The following is a 25688-nucleotide window of genomic DNA, read 5'->3' on the forward strand; positions in this document are numbered from 1 at the left end:
TTTTTAAAAATTACAATTGTCCAAACCAAGGTTTGTTGAGTTTTGGATATAATGCCATCCAATAAATTATATGTGATATTCCAATAAAATTCACTGTAATTTAACTACTTCTTCTGAACCAAATTATAAAATTCTAAAACTGACAGGATCAAAATATTATTTTAATACACTTTTGTGGTTAAATATTATATATTAATATTTCTGAAAAACTAATTCGTTTATGACCATTTAATGTACTTGTGCTACATATTTTGATCTACAATCTTCTCTCACAATTTTTGCATTTCTCAATAAATTATTTCATACTTTATTAAAATAAGTTGAGAAATAATAATTAAAAAAAAAAGATATATATGTTTGATTGTTGTCAATATATTTGATCACTTGATTCCACTGTCGTTTCACAAGTGGAATATTTATATAATTATACATTGACAACGATTTTCTTCAAACATCCATATTTGCTTATTTAATATCTCAATCTATTTTCAATAAAATAACAAGTGATCCATTGAAAAGCCACGTTAATTTTTTTTAGAAAAAAATAAAAAGGCTAACAGATCAAAATTTATGTACATAGGTAGATACATTCACAATGATTCAAATGCTCGTAAACGGCTAGTTTTTCAAAAAAAAAAAATTAAAGATAATATTTGACCACACTGTACTAAATTATAACATTTTAACCCCCAAAACTTTTCAAAAAGCATTACAATTTTGATCAGAAAAAATAGTTAAGAGTAGAGTAAGTCACCTTAAAATTTAGCCTAAGAAAACAACAGAAAATGGATATAGAAAGAATAGATAAGTGGATTGCTCATTCATAATTTGCAAGTCATTTCTTGGCAAAATAACATAAAAACACGAAGATTTCCCCTAATATTGGCCCAGAACAAAAATTTTTACCTGAAAATTTAGAACTGGCGAACCTAAAAAAAATGAGACAAGAATTTCCCTACCAGATAGATACAAGGAGCATGGCTATCCTCTATATAAACTTATCTATTCTCCATGATTTGTTAGAGCCTGGAGGCCTGAACTTCTCTAACCGCAGATTAGAACCTGACCGGATCTCATTGAGCATGGAATCGCCTTTTTCGGATTTGATCATGTCCAACATGCTTCCCATTACTTCGGCTGCAAGACCTATTTCTACCAGACGCCCTTCTTCTTCTCCGCCTTCATATATCAGTTGCCCGATTTCAGAAAATGAAACAACGTTCGCTAAGATGACTTTTGCGAAGATACGGCCAAGGAACTCTGCTGCTCTGGGGGCGTCATTCACGGCATCCTCCAAGACACTCAGAGCAGATTCAAACCTATCCAAGTGAGATTATATCAGACAACAGAATAAATATTATGGATAATTCCCCCTTAAGTTTGGACATCTTACAAAATAAAAAAATAAAAAAATAAAAAGAAAAATCGATTTTGAGAACTTAGACTCCCTCTATAATCAAGTTTCAGTTGCAGATTTCCCTTAACCATCCAATCTTCAATGGCTTTACATAATATATCTAAAACTCGTTATTGTGACAGTGATTATAAAACTGGTCACAGCCATACCCTTTGAGGACTTGATCTTGGCTTATCATTCCATCTTTTGGTTTTACAAGGTTGATAAGAAGCTTTGTCAAAAGATCCCGCTCCATGTCTTTCCTCTCAAAAGAATCAATAAGCCAGAGAGAGATCATAGAGGGATAGAAGCTGGGGGTATCCAAATCCTTGATGCACAAAGCAACTTCATTCTCATCTCTTGCACTGCAAAAATGAGAGACTCAGTTTCATCTTAATATAGAAAGAAAAGCAAATATTTTTAAGCTTAACAAATATGAAGAGACTAATAAGTCCACAAAAGATAACAGGGCTAAAAAATTATATAGCATTGTACAACAGTAAGAAAGACAACACATAAAGTGAAAGTACAAGACGAGGTTAAAAATGATTCTCAAGGAATAAATAGCTCTGCCAAATTCTCATTCCCAATGGTGTCAACATCTTGCCCTTCCACTCTCTCGAACTGACCCACATAAGTCCAGGGTGGGTTAATTCTAAACATTTTACTCCAGTGCTCATCATTGAAAACATTATCCTATATAGGGTTCTTCTAGTGTTTTGTGAGAACAAGACGGTGAAAACAGAGTAAAAAATAATTTAGGTAAAACCCAACTTAACCCCACTTAAACTACAGGATAGAATTGCTTCCTAAACCATCCAACATCTCCCTTAACACAACTAACTTTGGCCCCCTCCTCCAGCCAAACAAATCCTCTATGTGAAAAACTGAAAGACTGGTGCATCAAATGATATGACGATGGCATCAACTAACCACAGTTACATAGTAAAGACAATATATTTTCTTCAAAAAGATCATTATTGGTTCAAATTTGACATAGCATTAGAGAGAAACACAGAAAGAATTGAGAGGCATGATTTGTAAGTTTATTAGGTAGTGCAACTTGAACACAGGAATTCTTGTTCTACTCTTCCTAATGAACTTATCGAACCTGGGCTCGTATTTTCGAGGGACTATGAAACAAAAAAATATCAGGTTGGAGTCACATTGATACCTGTAAAATTCTTTAATTGCAGCAATCGACTTGTCTCGTAAGTGCTCTTCTGGCCATACCTTTTCTGAAGAAACATTGTGCATACTAGCTGTGGGGCCACCTTGAGCAGGTGAAGAAGTAGGGATAGATCTATCAAAATCACGATCTGTATTTCTAACCTCCTTGTTCCCATAGGAAACAATTCTCTCCTGTGAATGTAATTGGTCATAATTGGATGAAGCATCAAATCTGTCTGGCGTGTATCTTGGCATGAGATCATCTCTTTGGCTATACGCATTCCGTTCTGGCACAGAATTGAATCCATTTACACCAGGGGCTGTCCTCCGTGCATCTCCATGACTCGACATTTCTGTCAAATGAACATTAGGTGTGGATGGTTGCCCTCTGAAAGCCATTCCCTTCACAAGGCCACCTTGGGGCCCAAGTGTTATGGAATCATCACCAAGGGGTCTTTGAGGCAGAGGAACGGACATGGTCCTGTTCTCAAGGGAATGTCTCTCATCCACCCGCACATCTTGAGAACCATAACTGCGGACCTGAGGTTGGATAGCACGATAACTGCCGATCTGGGAACCTGGAGAAGATAACATACTAGAAGCTCGAGGAGCAAAATCTGTAGGTGGACCCCTTCTAATAGAATTAGCCATGTTCGGAACACGGCCTAGCCTGCTAGTTTGTGCGTGCCGCTCTTGTGCAGCATCTCTGTGTACCTCCTCAATCTTTTTCGGACCTTCAACTTTCCTCCTCTGCTGCCACTTATTCTTTCTCAGATCAATGGAATCTTTCAGCATGAATCTGACCCTGGAAGATAGTTTCATATTATTGGACAGCTGTCCCATGATATCAAAATATGCATCCATATGATCCTTTGCTTTTGGGTGATCTATCATCTCACCAATTGTACTCATCAATTTGCACAAGGCTTCAATGTTTTCTTCATCAGGATTCTGATACTGACCCAACAACTTATTTATGCACTCATGCATTATTCTCTCAGTCAACATCCTCTTCTTGTACAGTTCTCCAATTAGTCTAATATTACCTAACATCCGTCTTCGGGCTCGGAGCCTCTTCTCCTCTCTCTCTTCTGCTGTCTGTTTAGCTTCACCTTCTTCCTCAGCTTTATTTGCCTCTTCCTCCTCCTTTTCTCCCCTCTCAAATTCTTCCTGGCATTTGTTCAGGAGTAGTCTCTTGAAAGTAATTTTTTCATTCTCCACGCTCAGGTCAGGCAAATCTGCAGCAAGGTGAAAGCAGAAGTCGGCATACATCTCACAGAAGGTAGGTTCCATCAGAGCTTTATCAAAAATCTGAGAGATCACACCAGTCAGTGTAACAACATTATCAACGTTCACTTGTTTAACTTGTTGAAACAACTTTTCAAAATTTTGAGGAGTAAGCTTGTTCAATATGGCCTTCAACCGTCTCTGCTTTGCTTCTTCCTCATCAGCAATCTTACCTACTTCATACTTCTTCTCAGCTCTGTGCATCACTGGTACTGGTATATAAGGAGAAGGCATCAAGCCCTTCTGGAAACCAGTTCCCCGCTGCCACCTCTCAGAATCAAAATTATTTCTTTGCAGACCACCCTGAGGACCAAAGGATTGCATCGGCCCAGAGAGGATGCCTCCAGTATACTGGACAGGTGTATGCGCCCGTGGATTCCTAAGAACACCATAATTACCTCCTTGGCCAGGTCGATAGCCGACAATGTTACCCACATAGCCAACATCTGCCCGCATATCTCCTCGCCCTGGCATAAGAGGGCCAGGGAATTTGCTCCATTTGTCCTCATCTCCCAAGCTACCTGTACGACGATCTGGTCTAGAACCTGCAACTGGCCTGTCACTATTTCTTCCGTGACTAGGGTATGACTCACGCAAAATATTGACACTGGAGTTCATCAACACATCTGCTATGTCCAAAGTAATTTCAAGTCCCTCTGGAAGATCAGTGCATTGCTCCACAAATTTGAGGAGGAAATCTCGAGAATACCTTTTTGTTATCGACCCATTTCCATCTCCATCAATACCTTGACTTTCATTCTTCGAAGTTTCTAACTGGGGAGAGTTCTCGGCAGCATCTTCCCAATCATCTGGCTCCAATTTACGCACAGCAGGTTTTTCAATTGACACATGATTCTCTTGAGTCACTTCAGCGGATGCCTGTTTCATGCTAATGCTTGAAGTTTTCTCCGTGCTATCTGCAGAGGTTACAGTTTCTTTCTGTTCTTTTAGTCCCTTGTACGCCATATAGAGATCAGAACTTGTACCAGCAGCTTCTGCTTTTCTATATAATTCTTTTTTTTTCTTCTTCCCTCTAGGCACAACACTTTTTGCAACATTTGTATCTGACAAGACTTTATCCTTGACAGTGGTTGAAGAAGGAGAGACTAAGTCACCACCATTATTGCCAATATCTGCATTTTCAGGTATCGAGGCACCATGAGGATGAGAAGGAATTAAAACAGGAGCAGACTCCTGGTCTACAGACTTTGCAACAGTTGTTCCCATGCCATCACCCACACCTTGCAATGTGTCTGAACTAGAAATTTTGTCATCCTGTGCAGATAAACCCTTGACTGACACAGAACTCAGAGCATCTCCACCACCTTCTGTGTGAGCAGATGCAACTAAATTATCAGTCATCTTAAGATCATCAGAGCGAGAACCTAATGTTTCTTTGGCCTTTCCTTCTGTGTGTTCTGATAAACCATCAATGCTGGGTGTTACCTCTTGATTAAAGCTCTCCTTACCAGTGATTTGTGGAGATTCTAAAGAAAGAGACTGCATCGGCTTTTCTAGGCTGTTTTTGTCGAATTTTGAACTTTTGGATGATACATCTTCTCCTTGTTCCTTTCTCCCAATTATTTCAGGCTCTGGTTGTCTGCTATTTACTCCTTTCATGACTAAACTTCTGTATGTATCACCCGTCTTTCCTTCTTTAGCACCCTCACTTGCCAAATTAGAAGTCTCAGAAGCAGTACCAGCAGTTGTTGGTGTTGATCCCTTAGAAGTTGCAGGTACCAAATTAGTTATAGACAAGGTAGATTTTGGTTTCATCCCCTCAGCTTCTGACAATTGAGAAGGCAAACTTGAGAGGGACTCTGGGTACCTGTTCACCTGAAAATATCAAGAAATCATACTCATGAATCACTGCAAATTAGCTTAAAGTGGGCAATACTTACAACTAGAGATAAACAACCAATACCTGATACTGCTGGCCCCTATTGACTGGTTTATCATGCTTAACTTTGGTGGAATCAGGCACAAGTACTCCATTTCTTTCTTCATCAGCGGAGTTGATTAATGTTGATGCAGAACCATCTATAGGAGCAGATGCAGAAGCTAAAGTGTTGGGCGCATCACTCTCCCCATTGATAGAACCTGGTGATGGGCCAGATGTAGATGTTCCTAAACGAGACTTTGACTCTGGTAAAGCGCTCAAAGATGAATTGTCAACTTCCAAAGACTTAGTTTTTCCAACTGAAATTGAATACACAGCTTGCAATGACTCTTTTTCCCCATGAGAGCCAACAGGTGGTTTCACGGTGACCTGCAGGCAATAAGCCAGAAAGGTTAACAGATAATCTTCCCCAATCCTAAGTGAAAGTGAGCATAATGCAAAAAAGGAATGGCTTATTAGGATAACTAAGATGCCAAAGCAAAGTCTACAGAAAAGATAAACTAACCTTGTTATAGAACCTTGGAGGCTGAGAAGTGGGTGGAACCTGAGTGCTATTCATAGGAACGGAGCTCGCAGAAGGAAAAAAGATAGGAGGTGCATTGTAAGAATTTGGATAAAAGTTCATTAGATGATTAGGCGGAAATGAGGGGATTGGCGGTGATTGAGGTGGCACATTAAGATGCAACCTTGGACCAGGTGAGCTATCAAGCCTCAACTCTTCATGAGTTTCTGGATGGGTAATCTTTACAGTTTTGCGAGAACCACCATATTTACCAACCTGCTGCTGATGAAACTGTGGGGCCATATTAATTCCCATGCTACCCAACTGAGGAGGTAGCTGATGACCCATCTGTGATGAAAAGTTAAAATTCTGCCCTTGATGTATTATTCCTTGCGAGTGCATAGGGTGTGGCTGAAGACCTGAAATAAACATTGGTTGCTGCATTGGAGGATTAGCTATAGGTAGGGGTATCTGCATTGGCAGAGGTAATGATGATCCTGACATGGCTTGAGACTGAATTTGAGGATTTGGTCCACCAAATTGGACAGGAACCTGCGGCTGGTGAAACGGCAGTTGCATGGGCATGCCAGGGATGTGATGTACAGCAGGCTTCTGAGTTTGAGTCACAGGTGCTCCAGCTGAAACTTGTGTGTCTCTCTTAGATTTGGACACTGGTTGAGCCTCAACAGTATTGGCCTGGTCAGGAATCCCTGTATCATTCTTCAGCGAATGCGACTTGGGAATTGATGCCGCTTGGTTGAGCCTTACAGAGTTTTGCCGAGCCTGACAAGAAAAGAATCATGATGCAAAACCATCATACAGCGATTTAATACAAACTGAACCGTTACTGTCACCATCCTTTCAAGTTGAGCAGAATGAATAATCTTGACCAACAGGCCCACTGATGAATTCAAGAAAGATTTATGCAGGTGGGGCTCAACCCAAAATTACCCCATCTTCAGGCAATTCTTAGAAAAATAATGGAAATAGGTAGTGTTCTGAGCTAAAAATGCAACGTAACCTTCAGAGACTTCGGTTGATTAGAGTAAGGAAGGGGGACACTTTTCACTTTACAGAAAGCAGATGCAAAAAGGAAACAAGAGGAGATTAATTTCTTTCCTAAAGTTTCTATATTAATAGCAATTTTCTTTCTTCCTTTCTCCAATGGATCAAAAAAACCGTTTCCATTTTTTCTCATAATTTATGATATCGTTCGACTTCCCTCCATGTCTATCCAAGCACACTGTAAAAAAAATCAAAAGAAACATAGCATTCTACAATATCCAATACAAAAGGAATGTCTTCTGAGTCTTTTCAATCAAAAAGTATGACAACATACAACTCTAAGTACTCAACAGAAGAGAGCACCTTTTCCTACACCACGTAAACAACAGGATAGAAGAGAACTGCCAACCTGAGCTTTTTTCTGTTCGTCCAGATTTGGTGGTGCAGAACTAGTTCGAGCAGGTATCTAATAAAAAATAGAAAAAGCATTTTTTATTCTTAGGAACTAGAGTTAGGATTACGGAGAGAAGAGAAAGGAGATGACAATGGGACTTTGCATTTCATGAATATTGGATTACCTGCACTCCTTTCATAAAACCAGGACTTATGGACCCAAACTGCAAAGGAAACGACTTAGATGCATCTCCTGGAGAGAAAGATTACAAAAACAGTAGGAGCCATCAATTGGAGAAGAAACGATAATCTCAATTGCAATAAAGTATCAGCAAAATTATGTATAAAAAATTATTTTAACAGCTAAATATATATATATATATACACAATCCACTATGCCATACCTTTTCCATGTGTAGCAGGGGTCCCAGACTCAGAAGAAGCAACAGAAACATTAGAAGTTGGAGCTGCAGCTGAAACATTAGACAACGAAGCTCCTGGAACAGCTCCAGTGAATTTTTGAGTTGGAGTATCTGTCAGCTTGACATCGGAAGAGACGCTGGTGACTGGTGCATCAGCTACCACTAAGAGTAAATAAATTAAAATTTTAAAAACATGGTTTACTAGAACCAAACTTGAAAAGATAACAACGAAAAAATAAAACCAAAACCACTTCAGGGTGAAGAAAATTCTTGGAAAAATCACTATAAATTAGTACTGGCTATAGTTAAGAAGAATTTTCTTGGAAAGAAAACCTTTTAACTTCAACTAACACTGTAACTGTGAAAAGAAAAAACTTGGATTATCTCCCAATAAATCAAGAATATTCTCACCCCTCCCCAAATTCCAAATCCCGCCATGCAAAGAAAGACTAAATTAAAATGAAAAGGTTAACCTAAAAAGAAAAATCAAATCACGTACCATGAGTTGGATGCTGTTGATGTACAGCATGAGTCTCAGAGTCTAAATCCACATTCGGACTTCTTGCCCTCGTCTGCCCTCCTTGTGCATTGTTATTATACTTCTTAAAACTGCATCTCAAAATGAACAAAAAAAAAAAAAAAACAATACATCATTCAAACCCACGACAGACAGACGCGCAAGCCCTAGAGGAAATAACCGCTCACACCCACATTCATCATCAATCAATCAACACACGTGAACACGTCCATGTATGAAACAATTGGTACACTAAAGAAACAAAACCCCACTCGAAATTCAATCAACACAGAAGGTGTACCTGCGACTAGCTTGACTGGAGGGGGCGGAGGAGGCGCCACCACCGCCCTTAGTGGACACGCCGCCCGGGAACTGTGCTTGCTGATTGGATCGACCGGTTTTCCTGTACTGTGTAGACTCACTCCTCTCACTCCTTGATTGATTGTGGGACATAAATCCTAACCTTTAACGAAAACCCAGAAATTTAGAGCAATCTTCCTCCCTACACAGACCACCGATCACATAAAAAGAATCAATCACCTTCCCGTTAATCACTGAAAGATTTCAAATTCAATTATATTCACCTGTATTCGAGAGTGTGGAATTAGGGTTTCCATCGGGAGAGAAGAATGGCGGGAACCATGAATGGACGTTGCCGTTAGGAAAGGAAGATCAAGAAGAAGAAGAAGAAGAAGAAGAAGGAGGAAAAAGAAAAATAGAAGAGTGTTCAATGTATATTACGTGTGTGTGTGTGTGTGTATTTTATATTTTACACAATATAGATGTAAATAAAATTTGAATTAATTACACTTAGATTCCCTATATAAATATAAAATTAATGTTTTTCCTCAAAATATTTTAAAAATATAATTAAATCCCCTGTAAAAATTCTTAATTTACACTTGTCCCCCTTTTATTATAATTTGACTGAAAAATACTAACTTTAGCAGAAAAATTGTATAAATTTATAATTTTATTCTTTATTTAATATTCTCATTTATATTTTTATAAATCTAAGTAAAATTAATTTTATTATATTTTTTACTTATAAGTATAAAATTATTATATGAGAATAATAAATGAGGATAAAAATTAAAAATATATGTAATTTTTCTATTAACGTAAGCAGTTTTTTCCAAGCAATAACAAAAGGGGTTAGGTATAATTGATAAATTTTTGGAAGGTGGTGTAATTGTAATTTTGAATTTTTTTCGGTAAAAAGTATAATTTCACATTTTTAAAGGTGTCTAAGTGTAATCAATCCTAAATCTTATTTCCTTTTTCTTTTCTTTGTATGTTTTTGTCTAGCTTTAATTTAAATTATACATATATATATATGTATGTATTTTTTGGTATAAGTGTAACAACCTAACCTATCAACTGGTAAAGAAGTTGAAACTTCGAGTGATAATAGGAGATTACAATATTACAGATCCCACATTTCCGATCTTTTCGTTTAAATCTTTTTCAGATTCGCAAATATTGTATTTTCAAAGATTTTATTTTTTATTTATTGTTATATTTCAATTTCACTAATTTTTATTTATATATATATCATTCGCAACATCAATTTAATTCACGTATCTTTTTTATAAAACTTAAAATGATTCTTTAGTTGGGTAAAAACTGAATGTATAAAAGAAATAAAAGTAAAAATGAATGTATAAAGAGATTGCAATATTACGGATCCCACATTTTCGATCTTTTCATTTATTTTTTTTTCAAATTCGCAAATATTGTATTTTCATAAAATTTTATTTTTTATTTATTGTTATATATTAATTTCATTAATTTTTATTTATATATATATATAAATCTCATATATTGTTGTAATAATTTTTCATTTTTATTATCATTAAATATAATTCGCAGCATCAATCTAATTCACGTATCTTTTCTATAAAACTTATAATGATTTTGCATTATTTATATTTAAGGTTTTGTTTGGTTGGGATAAAAACGGGATATATAAAAGAAGTAAAAGTAAAAATGGATGTATAAGGAGATTGCAATATTACGGATCCCACATTTCCGATTTTTTCATTTAAATCTTTTTCAGATTTGCAAATATTGTATTTTCATAAGATTTTATTTTTTATTTATTGTTATATATTAATTTCACTAATTTTTTTATATTTAATATATTACTGTAATAATTTTTCATTTTTATTATCATTAAATATCATTCACAAAATCAATGTAATTCACCTATCTTTTCTATGAACTCATAATTCTTATGCATCATTAATATTTAAGGGTTTGTTTGGTTGGGATAAAAACTGAATGTATAAAAGAAATAGATGTATAAGAATAAGTTTGATGTTCTGTTAGGGAGTATAGATGGAGGTGAAGTAAAACTGAATATATATCCAAAATTAAACGAAAATTGAACATATGAGGCCAAAAGGATAAAAAAGTACATATTCTATTTTTATTTACTCTATTACCCATATACGTAATTTTCCTCAAATTCTTTTCTCAGTCCCGCTGATAACACCGATACATAATCTTTTAAAAAGGTAATTAAATCACCAATAAAAGTGCTAATGCTTGAATTTAATTTCTTTATTTGAGGAGATTGATAATAATTTTTATTTTATTTACATTGAATAGTTTAGAATAAATGAACAATACTAATTTTTATGAATGTTTTTATTAATAAAAATAAAAAAATATTCTTGTTTTGTTTGATGAATATTTTTATTAATAAGATAAGATCTTTAAAATTTTCATATACTACAAATTATTTTAATATAATATTAACTTGTTTATTTGTTAATACAAAATAAAGAGGAAGAGCTCATCAGTAAAATTATAAAAATTCGTATTTTCTTTTCAATCTAATTTACTCGTACAAAATAATTAGAAATATTTTATATTTACTCCCCTTTTAATTATATCAACAACTTAAAAGAAAACTATTATTCTTTCACAATTCCCCTTTTAATTGTCATTTCCCTACTTTAAATGTTTCAAATTTTGAAACAAAAAAATTATCATATCTTTTGCATTTAATTAGATCCACTCATTCGGAATGTTGTTGTGGATTTATTAATATAATATGATATGATTAAACTTGTTGATAATATATAGGGATAATTACATTTAGGACCACTCCTATCTTTTAAAAATTATATATATATTTATTAAAATATCAACATCATTTATATAAACACCCCAAAAAACGTCAAGATTATTACACAAATTATCTTATTTTTGGATTGTCGGGAGTCATTTCTAAAATTACACAAAAGATAGAGATGATTTATATAATTACGTATAGATCAGGAAGTGTAAATATAATTATTTGTAAGGTATTTGTTTTTTCATACCTCTATTTAAGGATTACACAATTTCATACATCTACATAAGGATTATATAATTTTAACAAACGTAAAGGGGTATCTGTAATTTTTCAAACAACAAAAATGTATTTATAATTATACCAAACATTAAAAAAAGTTGTTGTAATTTATCTTTAATTAAAATGCTATTAAGTGTGGACCATACTCTACTTAAGAGCTAGTGGTGCAAAAATTATGGGCTACAATTGGATTTTAACACCAAATGCCAAATTATATTAAATATAAAATTGTGGTATTTAATTTTGGAGTAAATACTCTTTGAGTAGCATTTACCTCCTAAAGTTAATAAATATAATACTTACGAAAAGTTGCTTATTATGCCATATTTATTTATTTATATTGCTCTTTACGTAGGATAAATTACAATGATATTTTTTGAGATTTGACATAATTACGATTATCCTCTTGTTGTTTGAAAAATTACAAATACCCCCTAATATTCGATGAAGTTATGTAATCCTTGAACGGACGTATTAAATTGTCATTTTTTTCTTACTGTATTTTTTGTTTTGTTTACAAAAAGTAAAACTTATAAAGAATTTGAATGTGATGGATGGAAAATTTTTAAAAATCATCCACTTAGTCCATAAAAAAATAATATTTTTAAAAAATAAATAAAATTATAATTTTTAATCCACAAAAGGCATTTTGGTCAGTTCATCATAAAAATATGGATGAAAGCCTAACAGATTGGGCAAATTGTTAGACGGTCGTTAAAATTAGGGGATATTGATAAGTTTTCAAACAATGAGGTGGTATTCATAATTATGCCAAATCTCATGAGAGGTCATAGTAATTTACCCGTTTATGTATTTTAAGTATTCCACACCTTAAATCAAGACTAAGAGGGTGTTGTGGACTAAATTTATTCGAAATATTTTATAAATTCCGACATCTTATAAAGTGTTTTAAATAAGCTTTTAAAGTATTTGAATAAATAAGATGTCAGAGCTTATAAGGTGAGTGTGTTTGGCGTTACACTTTTATATTAACAAATAAAGCCATCAAATAATTAGCATTTAAAATTATATAAATAGATAATCATACTTTGGGAAGGGGAGAGTCAATTATATAAAAGGGTAAAAGTGAAAATTTAACAAAATTATGAGCCTGTTTTTGTTTATTGGATGTTAAGATTAAAGAGCTTATAAGACGTTTTTCAAAATATTGGGTCAAGTTAATTTTTTTTAAAGAACTTATAAAATCCAAAGCATTCTATTTTCGGATCTTATAATCTCTTAAAAGAAAATTGCCGAACAATTTTCAAGAGTTTATAAATTTTAAAACATCTTATACGATACTTTGAGGTCCAAACACCCTCTAAATTACACTTGAACTAGAAGAAAATAGTTTTCAAGAAAGTATTGGAAAATTAAGCAAATAATAGCTTAAGAATTTAAATTAAAATTAAAGTAAAATAAATTAGCATAATAGATATATACATATATAACGAGAAAATTATAATTTCGATCCTAAAATGCAAGATGATTTGTAATATTAGTCTCATAATTTTTGAAAGGCCAACATTATCACATTCTTAGAAAATATTGCAAGTTCAGTCCCACCGTTGCAATATTAATTTCATACTTTAGAAAATATTGCAGAGTTAGTCCCAAACTTTAAAAGAATATTGTAAAGTTAGTTCCAAATATTGCAATATTAATTTCATACTTTTTAAAGAAATATTGCAGAGTTAGTCCCACACTTTAGAAAAATATTACAAAGTTAGTTTGAGATGTTGCAAATCTTTCACGGTGGGACTAACTTTGTAATATTTTTTTAAAATATGGTATCAATATTAACTATTTTAGAAAGTGTAAGACTAATATTACAAACCACGTTAATAACCCATATATATATTTTTGGGAAAAAATAACAAAGTATGCTTAACCAATTATCGGACATTTTATGGAAAAAAAAATGAATAAATATAAATTTGTTCAAAATTTTTAAATATATTTGAGAAATGGGAGATGTAATTCTTCGTATGTATGTTAAAAAAAAAACAAAGAAAAAGTCTAGAGTAATTATTTTAAAACTTGATTTTAATACCAAATTAATAATAATATTTTACGTGCAATATTTTATTAATTTAATATTCTCATCATGCTCAATTTGTTACTTAATTTTCTGTGTTAAAAATTTGAATTATTTAAGTTAACAATTACCTTTTTTTCACTATTATAGCTCAGATATAAACTTTTGTAATTGAAAAGAATTTAAATTTGACTTTAAGATGCAAAATATTAAAAAACAAACAAACAAACATGTGTATGATAAATATATTTATACATGTAGATCGTGTTTACTTCATTGTATGGGATAAACAATTTAAATAGCAAATTTGTAATTGTCTTGTTGATTATTTGATAAATGATTGATTTGTAAGTCATTTACTGATTTCAAGATTCTTTTGATTATATATATGACTATTACTCGTGTGTTTACTAGGTTTGGACAAGTTGAGAACATAAAGAGGAGCAATCCACAATTCCAAATGGGTTGTCCTATTCGACTTCTAATCAACAATAATTGTGCGTGATTAGAATTACTTAAATGTATGGCCCAGAATCGGATCAACCCACTGAATAACTAGTTTTTATCAAATTACTGGTAAACATACCCTAAATGGAATCGTAAAGGATATCGCCTCTTATGAAAAAATAAACATATTTCTCTCACTCCATTCTCCATATATTTTGTTTTTCCACTCAAATTTTTATATATTTAATAAACCTACAATTACAATTATTTTTCTCTTTCACCTTACTGCTCATTTATTTCTCAGAAACTTCTTTCTTTCTCCTCAACTCACACTACATCTGTATCATTTTGCTTGATGCTATATATGTATTAAAATTGACCAAAATAAATAATTTAAACATAATGATTAATGCATATTAATATTTTGGATAAATTACATTAACATCCCTTGATGTTAGGCAGTTTACACCTACACCCCAACTTTTTGTAAAATTACAGCTACATCTCTTGAGGGGTTTCCTCTACCTTTTGCAAACTACAACTACATTCTATGAGGGGTGTTAGTGTAATATTTTTCAAAAGGTGTTTGTGCAAGTTTTGTAATCGAATAGGAAGTGTCATTGTAATTACAACTATAACCTCTTGGGTGTAGCTACGATTTTGCAAAGTGAAGAGAGTCTGTATTTTGGCCTAATCTATTGGCACCTTACCCTAATATTTTTATCATAGTTTTTTTTATTTGTTCACGAATCGTTTGTGCGTGGACTGCTAATGTGTATATATATGTATTTATATATATAGAGAGAGAATGAAACAAGAGGCCAGAGAGGCCCATTAGAAAAGCAAAGAATTTGGGCCCAAAGAGAGAATGAAACAACAGGCCAGAGAGGCCTATTACATTCAAAAGCAAAGAATTTGGGCCCAATCGATTCGGCTCGGAAAGCCTGATTAATAACAGGCCACTCAGGTAATTCTGGTATATATATACAGAGAACGATACTAAGAGCGACAATAACTAGGGTTTTTGCCGAGGAGCTCCTTCTTCGTACCCGTCGCCCTAATCTGCAATGGTAATCCTCATTCTCGCTCGATTGAGCTCGCTCGCGTACATTTGGCGAGCATAATCTACTGCTCGGTGATTTTCTTATGTTTTTCTCAAACTGTAAAGAGCTTTGGAAGCTTATGAATTAGGGTTGTTCTTATTTCTCGGTTTGAAATTGCGATTAATGACAGTATTATGAGGATGTGTTTAATGGTTTTGGTGTTGATTGGATTGAATAATTTCTTGTTTAGTTTTGTTTCGGGTGTGGTTTCTTGTGGTGTTTTATCTTTTGTGTTCTAGTTATCAGTATTTGTGAGGCGTGTTTGGTATTGTTGAATGTATTTGTAAGTGGAAAAGCTCATACTGATGTGCGGCAATCTTTTTGTTAATAGAGATGAGTGTGCTTAAAAGGAGTATTGCAACATTTAGTTTTACTTAGATGTTCATGTTAGTATAGTTCGATTTCACACTTTTATTATTTGCATTTAAGTTACTTTATTGGAAAAAATCAATTGCGGACAATCATTTCGCTATGTAAAACACTGTTGATTGCTTTCATACAGAATCTGTTTGTTTCAACATGTAGTTTTGCAATTAATGGTTCTTGATGGGATTGCAGCTTTGTAGCTTTTCTTGTTCATTGTAAATTTTGTTTGGTCGTATAAATCTTTTATGTATGCCGTACTATGTGGTCCTCCATGGTTGTATTTTTCCACTGAAATTCTTCTCTGATTTATGCAGGCCAAGAGAACCAAGAAGGTTGGTATTGTTGGGAAATATGGTGCGTGCTGATCTTGTAATTACTTCCTTTGCGGATCTTATAATTACTTGTTTTCTCAATAACATTTACATTTTTCTTTTGTTCTTATGTAAATATTGCGTAAAAATTCTAGTGTTCATGTTTGTGCTAAGCGTTAAATCTCCACGAGCATTAAAATAGTTGGCAAGCAATAGAATTTAAGTATTGCAAGTGTTCTAATGGTTTGTGAAATAATACTCTAGCTTTTTGCTTGTTGGAGCTAAAACTAATCTAAAACTTATATTTGTATATTACTTGGGCGGTACTTGATCTGTGTTTCATTCATTTCAGGCACCCGTTATGGTGCTAGTTTGAGAAAGCAGATTAAGAAAATGGAAGTGAGTCAGCACAGCAAGTATTTCTGTGAATTCTGCGGAAAGGTATACATAGATGTTCAGTTTATATCATGACTGGTTATTGGTTTCTCGTTGCGACTTTGATCGGTTATACTTCCTGTGTCTGAATGAATGCTGCTGCCACAGTATGCAGTGAAGAGGAAGGCTGTTGGCATTTGGGGATGCAAAGACTGCGGCAAAGTGAAAGCTGGCGGCGCCTACACATTAAAGTAATAATCTTTTGCAGTGTCGTTTCATGTTGTGATGTTACACATTCATGTTTCATTGGTTTAACTCATGTTTCTCTGTTCTGCAGCACTGCCAGTGCTGTGACTGTTAGGAGCACCATCAGAAGGCTTAGGGAGCAGACTGAGAGTTAAACTTAGCTGAGTTGGTTTTTGGCATTGTTGTCCTTTTTGAAGTTTTCAGTTTCATTTTTAAGTTACTTTAGTCTTGACTCTTGTGAGCTTGATACCGATTAATGCGAATTCCTGCAATATTTAATGATATCCATGAAATCATGAAGTCTTTTTGAAGGTATATTCACTGTTTTCCTGCCTGCTCTGAGTTGTGGACTCTAGCTTTTCTAATTGCAATTCTATTTGTGAACATGAGATTAATCCTCTGCAGGGTGTTTTGTGATTGGTTCTGTTTGCCTATTTGGATTGTAAGATCCATGTGTTCTCAGAGTAGATGCCAGTAAAAGACTTGATCTGAGAACAAAAAAATTCTTTGCAGTTGCTACTTGCACACCTAATGCTGGATTGATTTAGGGGTTTTCCCCTAGCACCGGTGCAAAATATCGTACCTATTTCCAAGAATAGCCTCCAAAAGTTTGAAAAAAAATTGTTCAACTCTGAATTTCCTAAATCCTTGTGCTAGAATCTTTCCACCACTGCATTTGAGAAATCATCTTTCACTTTTGCATTGGATGATACATTCTCTTCTGCACAGCCTTCACTGCGGCCACTCTAGCAGCATTAGCAGCCAAGACAGCTGCTGTTACTGCCTTGTTCACTCTCTCATCTAGCTTTGTTGCTGCCTGAGCCTTCTCAGCAACTTGTTGGGCTTCCTGAAAGTTGAATGAAAACTTCTTAGACATGAGCCAAAGATGAATTTTGCAGAACACTGTGATATATATGTAAGAACAAGCCTGAACAATGTCGAGCACTTTGTAGTGGTTGACAGCAATGCGGGAAACAGGATAGGTGGTGCTCTGTGTGCTTGGCACATCAAGACTCCCGTTTTGCCAATGGCCGGATTGAGTGTCTCCATTTCTGAAAGTATATGTTCCAAGACCCTGTCTTCTACCCTCGTGCCAAGCCCCCTCATAACGGTGGCCGTTGGCAAAGTAATAGATTCCAAATCCATGTATCTTGTCAGCAAAATATTCTCCAGCATATCTGTCGCCATTCCTGTTGCAAAACAATGTCTGACTTGGTGAATTCATCACATTTAAGGAAGACCTGATGACATAATGGATGCTACTGAATCATCAAGATTCAAGAGGTCATAATGAAACTGCAGATATAGCAGATACCACCCGATTGGACAGATCATAACCGACATCTATAATAGAAAAACGATTGTCCTTGTTATTCTTCGAAACATTGAGCTTCATCAAGCAACAAGAAAACTAGGTGATGAAATACGAACCACATCTATAATAGAAAAACGATCGTCCTTCTTGTTATTCTTCGAAACATTGAGCTTCATCAAGCAACAAGAAAACTAGGTGATGAAATAAGATTCAGACAAAGGTGCGACCCAACCAAAAGAAATATTGTAGGCAAGTGCTGAAGGATTGAGCGATTCAAATATCAAACAAGAAGCATCATAAAACAAATGAACAATAAGAAACAGTCATCGAACAAGACTGTTAATTGAAACAATAAAAAGCATCATATGTCCCACCTGAAATGATAGTGTCCCAAGCCATGTTTCACACCCCATTTAAACTCCCCCTCATACCGACTTCCGTCTGCACAAGTATGCATTCCCCAGCCATTGCTCTGCCCATTAAACCACTCCCCAGCATACATATCTCCGGTGTAGAACCTATACACCCCAAGACCGTGCCTAAGCCCCTGCCTATACTGCCCTCTATACCGGCTGCCCATTGCCCACGTCTCGACCCCATATCCGTCATGCTTCCCATCGATCCAATCCCCCTCATATCTCCCACTCATATGATAGTAATACACCCCACCACCACTAAACTTCCCCTCATGAAACTCACCCTCATAAACATCCCCATTGCTATAGTCCTGCACATGGCTCCCCGATAGTGATATCACATTCTCATCCACAGTTTTCGACGACCCTATGGACCAAACCACCGGTAAATGGGGCTGGCACACGTGATCCTTCTTTCTGATCTTAACCGGCAATGATCTAACAAAAAACAATCTTATTGTGGGGAGGCGTGGAACGGTCAAATTCAGGGAGAAAAGCAGCACGTAGGAGAAGGCAAATGCAAAGAGGAAATCGAGAATGAAGGACCTTGAAGGGTAGGTTACCATAAAATATAGAAAGGGGAGACTGAGGACAAGATGAATGCGAAGAGGCAGCTGGTGGCAATGGCTCAAGAACCTCCGAGCCCCATTCCGGAAAAGATTAGTTTTCGCATGTGGGTTCTGTGCAGAAACCCTATATCCATCAAGGGACTTTGATAAAGTTGGATTCTTGGTTAGACAACCGGAGGATTGCTGCTGAAGATGGGGTCTCTTGAAAAGGGTGGGCTTGAGGGGAAAAGACTCGTTCTCTTCTTGCTCCTGCTTATTCTCATCATCAATTAGAATTTCAAGGGTAGGAGGACTAGTCACAGAGGAAGAAGCAGAAGATGGCTGGCGGGGAGATGAATGCAGAGGTTGTGAAAATTGGGAATGTTTCTGGTAAAGGGAAACAGGGGGCAGAGGTGGGGTGGGGTTGAAATCCGAGGAGACGCCACTGCTTTCTCTCCTGATTTGTTCTTCTTCAGACTTTTTCAGATGCATTACACAGATTTAAGACCGAACCCAAATCAAATCAAATCAAATCAAAATCCCTCCACCTTCCAACAACCACACAAGGGACCAAAGTTTCAATCTTTTTCCTCCAAAGTCTCGTCTTTCTTGCTTGCTCAGCAGTGCGTGATGTGGGTGGAAACTCAAAACAATGGTGGCGTCTATCATCTCTCGGGGTTCCTATAGTGGACGATTGTGAGGTTCTGAATATGAGAGGACGAGAGAGTGAAGGGAAGAAGTGGAGCAGAGGTGTAGAATCAATGGTGTTTCGGGCAACATTAATTTGCGCCTCCCGCGAAAGAAGACGACCCATTTGACTTCACACAAACCAAAAACACAAAACTCTGCATCTCAGCTTCTATTCTATGTATATTACATGATTTTCGCGATGTGGGCCGATAATCTTCAATCATTCATTTTTATATTACGACATTATGATAAATTTAAACTTATGGGTAAATTGTATCCATATTTTTAAGATTTGACAAATTATAGTAAATTCATATGTTCATGTGTGTTATAAAAGTAATAGAAAGAATGAATGACCATTAATAGTATTAAATAATATTTATACATTTTATATTAATGAAGTCATTATTACATTGTTACTTAATAGACTATTATAAATGGTAGACGTACGATGTTGTTTGAGTATTTGAAAAAGACAGTGAAAGTTTACGACATATTTATTATTTTCTCTTTCAACATGTTACCAAATCGAGTAGTTTCTAACCTTTTATATTACATTGATTGTTATTATTAGTAAAAAATATAATATCGAATAGTTTAACAAAATTTAAATTTGTTGCTTTAGACATTACTAGTAATAATTATTTATTATGGATCCTCTATATCGAGCTTCACTTGAAAGTTGTGTTGGTGACACAATTAAACAACGAAATCAGACATTCCAACAGAATTGCGCAAAAATAATATTTTTCTTATGACACCACAGTCATAAAGAATTTAAAATGAAATATTTAACTATAAAAGACCGTCTTGTCCTTTAGAATAATTTAAAAGAGAGATATGCGCACTATAAGTCCGAAAAATTCTCCCTAGAGCTCGTTATGGAGGATGACTCGAGGTCGCAAGATTTCAAATTTGTGGCTGATTACAATTCTGCACTCTTCAAAATCACCTCACTACTGAAATTGTATGGTGAAACAGTCATGGATGCTGATATGCTAGAGAAAATATTCTCTACATTTCATGCCTCTAATATAGTTTTGCAACAAGAATATCGAGAAAGAAGATTCATAAAAATATTCTAAGTTAATCACATGTTTTCTAGTTGCAGAATAAAACAACGAGCACCTAATGAAAAACCATCAGGCACACACACCCCATTGATTCCATGCCGTCACTTGAAGCGAATGGCACAAAAGGTAACAATAATGGAATAATGTTGGTGCTAGACGTGGTAAAAGATAAGTTTCAATGGGAAAATAAAAATCAAAATTCTTCTAAAGGATATAGTCCATACCACCAGAAGTAAAAACAAAATGGGTCAATACAAAATAAAGAGACGGATCCATAATACAATCCTTATGTGGTGCACTAGGTTACTTGTCGCGTGTAGCACCCCCTCTATAAATACATTCCATCTCATAAAAAACTCACATTTAAACCCAACAAGATATTTTTTATTTTCAGCAATATATTATATAAACATCATGAAATGACATACGTCATTAATATATTGTATTTAATCATCAATCTTAGCTTTTATGAATATAAATAAAAGGAGAAAGTCAAGTTTTTAGTTATTAAAGAACTTGAAATACTGACTTAGTGAAAGTCTAGTATCTATGTAACTGTAGAGCTAGAGCTCCCAACTCAATACATCACTGCTACCCCACCAAGTAATATTGTTGATCGGCTAACGATTCAAATCAAATAGTCACAGTGACATAAAATAAGTTGTATACTCAATAAGTATAACTAGTTAACTTATATATATACAAATACATACATAGTTAGACAAAATTCATGCAATCACACCAACCAACAAGTATTCATTATATAATCACAATATATACATAAAGTGACCAATACCAATAGGCAATAACCATACATTCAACCATAGTACAATTTATCCAAAATCATCATTTATTTTCTTATGCCATACTTACCCTAATTGGAGCACATCAGCCAATGATTTTTTTGGCAAAAATCATCATTTCAGTCAATGTATATAATATATAACATAAAAATAACTATCGAATGTGATATCCCCATACTACCCTAGTGTATAGCAATATCAGCACAAAATATAATAACAAACATGGCATCCCTTACACTATCTCAGGGTATATATACCAGCATAGTATATTATCCGTTTATCGAATTGCTCCGGTACACTGCGCGCCATGTTACCTGGCTATATAATCATATTTTTTTTCATGTCACATCAACCACATAATCATCATTATCATTCAGAATACCATAAACAATTGAATATGCTCTCTGTTAGATAAGTTATAACTTTATCACAATTTATAATATTTCCATCAATAAATTCATCTTTCAATTTCATTGAACAATCAAATATAGCACAACAAAATCATTCATTCGTCTTTCTTACACCTTACTACAGATAGGCACATAATGAAAACTTTGCGAAACCAACAACGTAATTCAAACAAAAAAAGTAATAATTTATAATCAAGTATACAAACAAGTATACATATATATATATGTAATTTCAGTTACCTATACCTACCTCATTCTCAAAACGACTTAGTTAGTAGAAGGAATTGCTCAACCTTCTACTTTATCTTCATGTCCTGTTTTTTCTTAAGAGAGAGAGGTTCTGTTTTATAAATGAAAGTGTTTAAGTGCACATATATGCATATATTAGAGGTGGCAATATGGGTGGAAACCTATGGTTTCAACCAATTTCCCCTAGTTTTGGATTTTGGGTTTAATATTTTTTAATATGAGTCCAATATGATTTTGTTTAAATAAATTATGGGTCCTATATGAGTTCTAATGGGTTCTAAATGAGTTCTTCATATAAAAAAATTTATCACAAGTCATTTTAGTAATATAATAGAATTGATAAAAGAATTAATATACACTATAATTATGAGTTCATTATGAATCCTATATGAGTTGGTGATGGACTTTAAGTAGGTTAATCATGAGTTAGTGATGGATTTTAAATGGATTTTGTTGATGGGTTCTATATGGGTTGGTGACCCAACCCCATAGCTGAATTAATTAAATTATAATCCGGATATGTAATTATTGAAATAATTGTTGGAGACTCAAATGATGGATATGCAAGCATGATAACTTGTTGTTCTATATCTCCATGAATCTAGAAAATTTTGCTTACATTTTATTATTTGATCTACGTATCAGAGCTAATAACATTTGAGATTATGCAGCATTATATACGAAAGATCCTTTTCTGACTCTCTCTTTAGCCCTATGTCTCTTATCCCTAGGAGGTCTTCCTCCACTAACTTTGTTGATCAAGTTGACTACATTTATTATATTTTCATATGTTCTAATTTTTTCAATTTTTCTGGCTAAAATGCGTTTTACCCCCCTGTGTTTCCGAAATAGGTAAAACCCTCCCTATATTTTGTAAAACTCAATAAAAAAAACACTCATTTCGTTAGTACTTAATGGAAGGTGTGTTACACTGGTGTTTTTAACAAAAATACTCTCATGGTGTTCCCCCTCTATCTTCCCTTTATTTAAAATTGCTTCAATTTATTTTGGGGCCTTCCTCCGAGTCTCCAAACTTTTCTTTCATTTACATGTTTCTATGGTCGATCGATTTCATCAAAGGTAAGTAAACTGTTCAAAAATACAAGTTGAGATAAAAAAAAAAAATAGCTACATGAAAAGAAAATACTTCACAATAGCGTATTCCTTTCCTTTGACGACGAAGATGAACGATGAGATTAAAACAAAAAAAAAAAAGAAGCTATATTTTTTTATTTTTGGAAAAAAGAAGCAAACAAAGAAATATTATGGGAAAGAAGGTGAAGTGGTCTAATGAAAAGAACAACTTGTGTCAGGTGCAATTATTGTACCTGACAATGTATTGCTGTAAATTAGCTCAAAATGGAGAGCAATAGGAACATTGCAATAGATAAAATCAATGGCAAAAGTGAAAGAAAAAACCAATCACAAATTGGGTTGCCAAAGTGATTTTCTAATCACCAGCTTGAAGGCCATATTACAATCACCTGAAATTGAGGCTTTATTACGGCCAACCCACATTGTACTGAGTTGCAAAAAAAAAACTAGTAAACAAACTATTAATAAAGATTACTTGGGATATCACGCTTTATACGAAAATATAGACATGACCCTAATATATATACCACTCACTCACTCAAAGTTTATTTTTAATAGTTACTAATTTATCCCGCAATTATGTATAAAAGTTTGTAGATGTTATATTGTGTATATGTTTACACCCAGACATTTGATAAACTGATACAAAAGAAAAAAAAAAGAGATAAAGGACATATTTTCTCCATATTAGACTAATTTGGAGGATTTAACTAAGCCTAAGAACCAAAATCTCAACGATTTTACTATTGTAAATTTTGCTGAGGATCCAGATAAAAATAGTGAATAATGTAAAAGTACTACTAAATATATAAATGAATGAATAAATGTTTACTTTTATATGATTGACATGCTTATATTTATACTGATTTTATTAAATTCTATTCAGTGTTAGAACATAGATGATTCTGATGGTTTTACCAATATCAATAGAACTAGTGAAGACTTATGCTTGGTAGATAATGTAAGGATGTACACTGTCTTATGGATAAGAAATATTTTGATACTTTAACATTTATCAGAATAAATGTCATCACCATATCAAGTCCAACAGATATGATCAAAGGTTCCGAAAGCGTCAATATAGTGCTACCTAAAGGCACTAAGCTTCATATAATGGATGTTTTATACTCATCCGAGTTCATAAGAGATTTACCCAATTTTAAAGATATGCACCTCAATGGTTACCATATTGAGACCGCTAATGAAGGCATTAAAGAGTATCTACTCATCATTTCATAGTTTGATCCAAAAACTCATACTAGACAAACTGCCTGCTTTTTCTTCAAGGTTTTAATTTACGATCATGAGAATAATTAAAACTACTGTATTGGCACACCAAATGTGTTCCAATCCCAAAGTCTTTAAGCTTTGGCATGATCATCTTGGGCCTCTGGGATCAGTAATAATGCATCGTATTACCAAAAACTCACATGATCATATGTTAAAGAACCAGAGATTCTTTTACCAATTGGAATATTATATAATACTTGTTCACAAGGTAAATTAATTATCAGATCATCATCTTGAAGGTGATAGTGGACTAACACATCCATCATGTGGTCCATTTAGACACTTCATGGTAATAGATGCCTTTATTAAATGGTTTCATGTCTGTTTGTTGTCTACTTGTGATCCTTGCATTTGCAAGACTACTTGCTCAAATAACTAGATTAAAGGCACAATTTTCAGATTACTTAATTCAAAAAATTTGTTAGGACAATGCAAGTGAATTCACTTCAAAATATTTGATAACTATTATTCATCAAAGGGAATTGATGTCAAACATCCAATAACATATGTATATATTAGCAATAGTCCATATGAATCTTTTATTAAAAGATTACAATGGATTTTCGTACCTGTATTTATGAGGTCAAAATTACCTGCATTCGCTTGCGGGTATGCTATATTACATGCTGCATAATTAGCAAAAATTAAACCAACAACTTAGAAAAAATAATCCCAGTTACAACTTGTACATGGTCAACCCCAAAATACTTTTCATCTTAGAACATTTGGCTGTGCAGTTTATGTACCAATTGCTCCTCCAAAACATATAAAATGGGTCCACAATGTAGGTTAGGTATCTATATTGGACTTGACTCTCCATCCACTATTAGATATCTTGAACCAATGACGGGTGGCCTTTTTACATTACATTTTAAAGAATGTCAATTTGATGAGTTCGTTTTTTGTCCATTAGGGAGGGAAAGGTCTATGCCTGAACACAACAAGAAATTATATGGT

The 25688-nt window shown here is 34.2% G+C and overlaps 3 protein-coding genes across 7 annotated transcripts; 1 reads left to right on the forward strand and 2 right to left on the reverse strand.

Moving 5' to 3' along the window:
• Nucleotides 1-792: 792 nt before the first annotated feature.
• Nucleotides 793-9329, reverse strand: LOC105173453 (eukaryotic translation initiation factor 4G). 2 transcript variants are annotated; one of them, XM_020697559.2, is made up of 11 exons: nt 9177-9329; nt 8894-9055; nt 8575-8684; nt 8058-8237; nt 7839-7906; nt 7670-7726; nt 6259-7038; nt 5778-6122; nt 2571-5689; nt 1567-1761; nt 793-1319 (listed from the first exon to the last, which is right to left on the reverse strand). In XM_020697559.2, the coding sequence occupies exons 2-11, from the start codon at nt 9043-9045 to the stop codon at nt 989-991; spliced, it is 5337 nt and encodes a 1778-aa protein (XP_020553218.2). In that variant the 5' UTR covers nt 9046-9055; nt 9177-9329; the 3' UTR covers nt 793-988. The 2 variants fall into 2 exon arrangements, with proteins under 2 accessions (XP_020553218.2, XP_011093493.2); XM_011095191.3 differs by having other exon boundaries at nt 8894-9094.
• Nucleotides 9330-15402: 6073 nt separating this feature from the next.
• LOC105173455 (large ribosomal subunit protein eL43) lies at nt 15403-17157 on the forward strand. 2 transcript variants are annotated; one of them, XM_011095196.3, is made up of 5 exons: nt 15403-15511; nt 16225-16264; nt 16574-16662; nt 16765-16847; nt 16934-17157. In XM_011095196.3, the coding sequence occupies exons 1-5, from the start codon at nt 15509-15511 to the stop codon at nt 16995-16997; spliced, it is 279 nt and encodes a 92-aa protein (XP_011093498.1). In that variant the 5' UTR covers nt 15403-15508; the 3' UTR covers nt 16998-17157. The 2 variants fall into 2 exon arrangements, with proteins under 2 accessions (XP_011093498.1, XP_088731900.1); XM_088875774.1 differs by lacking the exon at nt 15403-15511 and having other exon boundaries at nt 16219-16264.
• Nucleotides 17158-17385: 228 nt separating this feature from the next.
• On the reverse strand, nt 17386-20002 carry LOC105173454 (uncharacterized). Of its 3 annotated transcripts, none has more exons than XM_011095194.3 (3): nt 18532-20001; nt 17789-18032; nt 17386-17689 (listed from the first exon to the last, which is right to left on the reverse strand). In XM_011095194.3, the coding sequence occupies exons 1-3, from the start codon at nt 19611-19613 to the stop codon at nt 17534-17536; spliced, it is 1482 nt and encodes a 493-aa protein (XP_011093496.1). In that variant the 5' UTR covers nt 19614-20001; the 3' UTR covers nt 17386-17533. The 3 variants fall into 3 exon arrangements, with proteins under 3 accessions (XP_011093496.1, XP_011093495.1, XP_088731899.1); XM_011095193.3 differs by having other exon boundaries at nt 17771-18032; nt 18532-19996; XM_088875773.1 differs by having other exon boundaries at nt 17386-18032; nt 18532-20002.
• Nucleotides 20003-25688: the final 5686 nt, after the last annotated feature.

Source organism: Sesamum indicum, linkage group LG11, assembly GCF_026168435.1.
Source record: "Sesamum indicum cultivar Baizhima isolate 11 linkage group LG11, ASM2616843v1, whole genome shotgun sequence".
Taxonomy (NCBI): domain Eukaryota; kingdom Viridiplantae; phylum Streptophyta; class Magnoliopsida; order Lamiales; family Pedaliaceae; genus Sesamum; species Sesamum indicum.

What these genes read in the sequence shown, in the direction of transcription:
- LOC105173453 (XM_020697559.2), bottom strand. Translation starts at nt 9,045, where the DNA reads ATGTCCCACAATCAATCAAGGAGTGAGAGGAGTGAGTCTACACAGTAC. An exon ending in TCAACAGCATCCAACTCATG is followed by an intron (nt 8,238 to 8,574) that starts GTACGTGATTTG and finishes ATTTACTCTTAG; the next exon opens with TGGTAGCTGATGCACCAGTC. An exon ending in GCAATTAAAGAATTTTACAG is followed by an intron (nt 1,762 to 2,570) that starts GTATCAATGTGA and finishes TCATTTTTGCAG; the next exon opens with TGCAAGAGATGAGAATGAAG.
- LOC105173455 (XM_088875774.1), top strand. Translation starts at nt 16,219, where the DNA reads ATGCAGGCCAAGAGAACCAAGAAGGTTGGTATTGTTGGGAAATATG. An exon ending in TGGTATTGTTGGGAAATATG is followed by an intron (nt 16,265 to 16,573) that starts GTGCGTGCTGAT and finishes CATTCATTTCAG; the next exon opens with GCACCCGTTATGGTGCTAGT. An exon ending in GGCGGCGCCTACACATTAAA is followed by an intron (nt 16,848 to 16,933) that starts GTAATAATCTTT and finishes TCTGTTCTGCAG; the next exon opens with CACTGCCAGTGCTGTGACTG.
- LOC105173454 (XM_088875773.1), bottom strand. Translation starts at nt 19,613, where the DNA reads ATGCATCTGAAAAAGTCTGAAGAAGAACAAATCAGGAGAGAAAGCAGT. An exon ending in TTGGGACACTATCATTTCAG is followed by an intron (nt 18,033 to 18,531) that starts GTGGGACATATG and finishes GTTTTGCAACAG; the next exon opens with GAATGGCGACAGATATGCTG.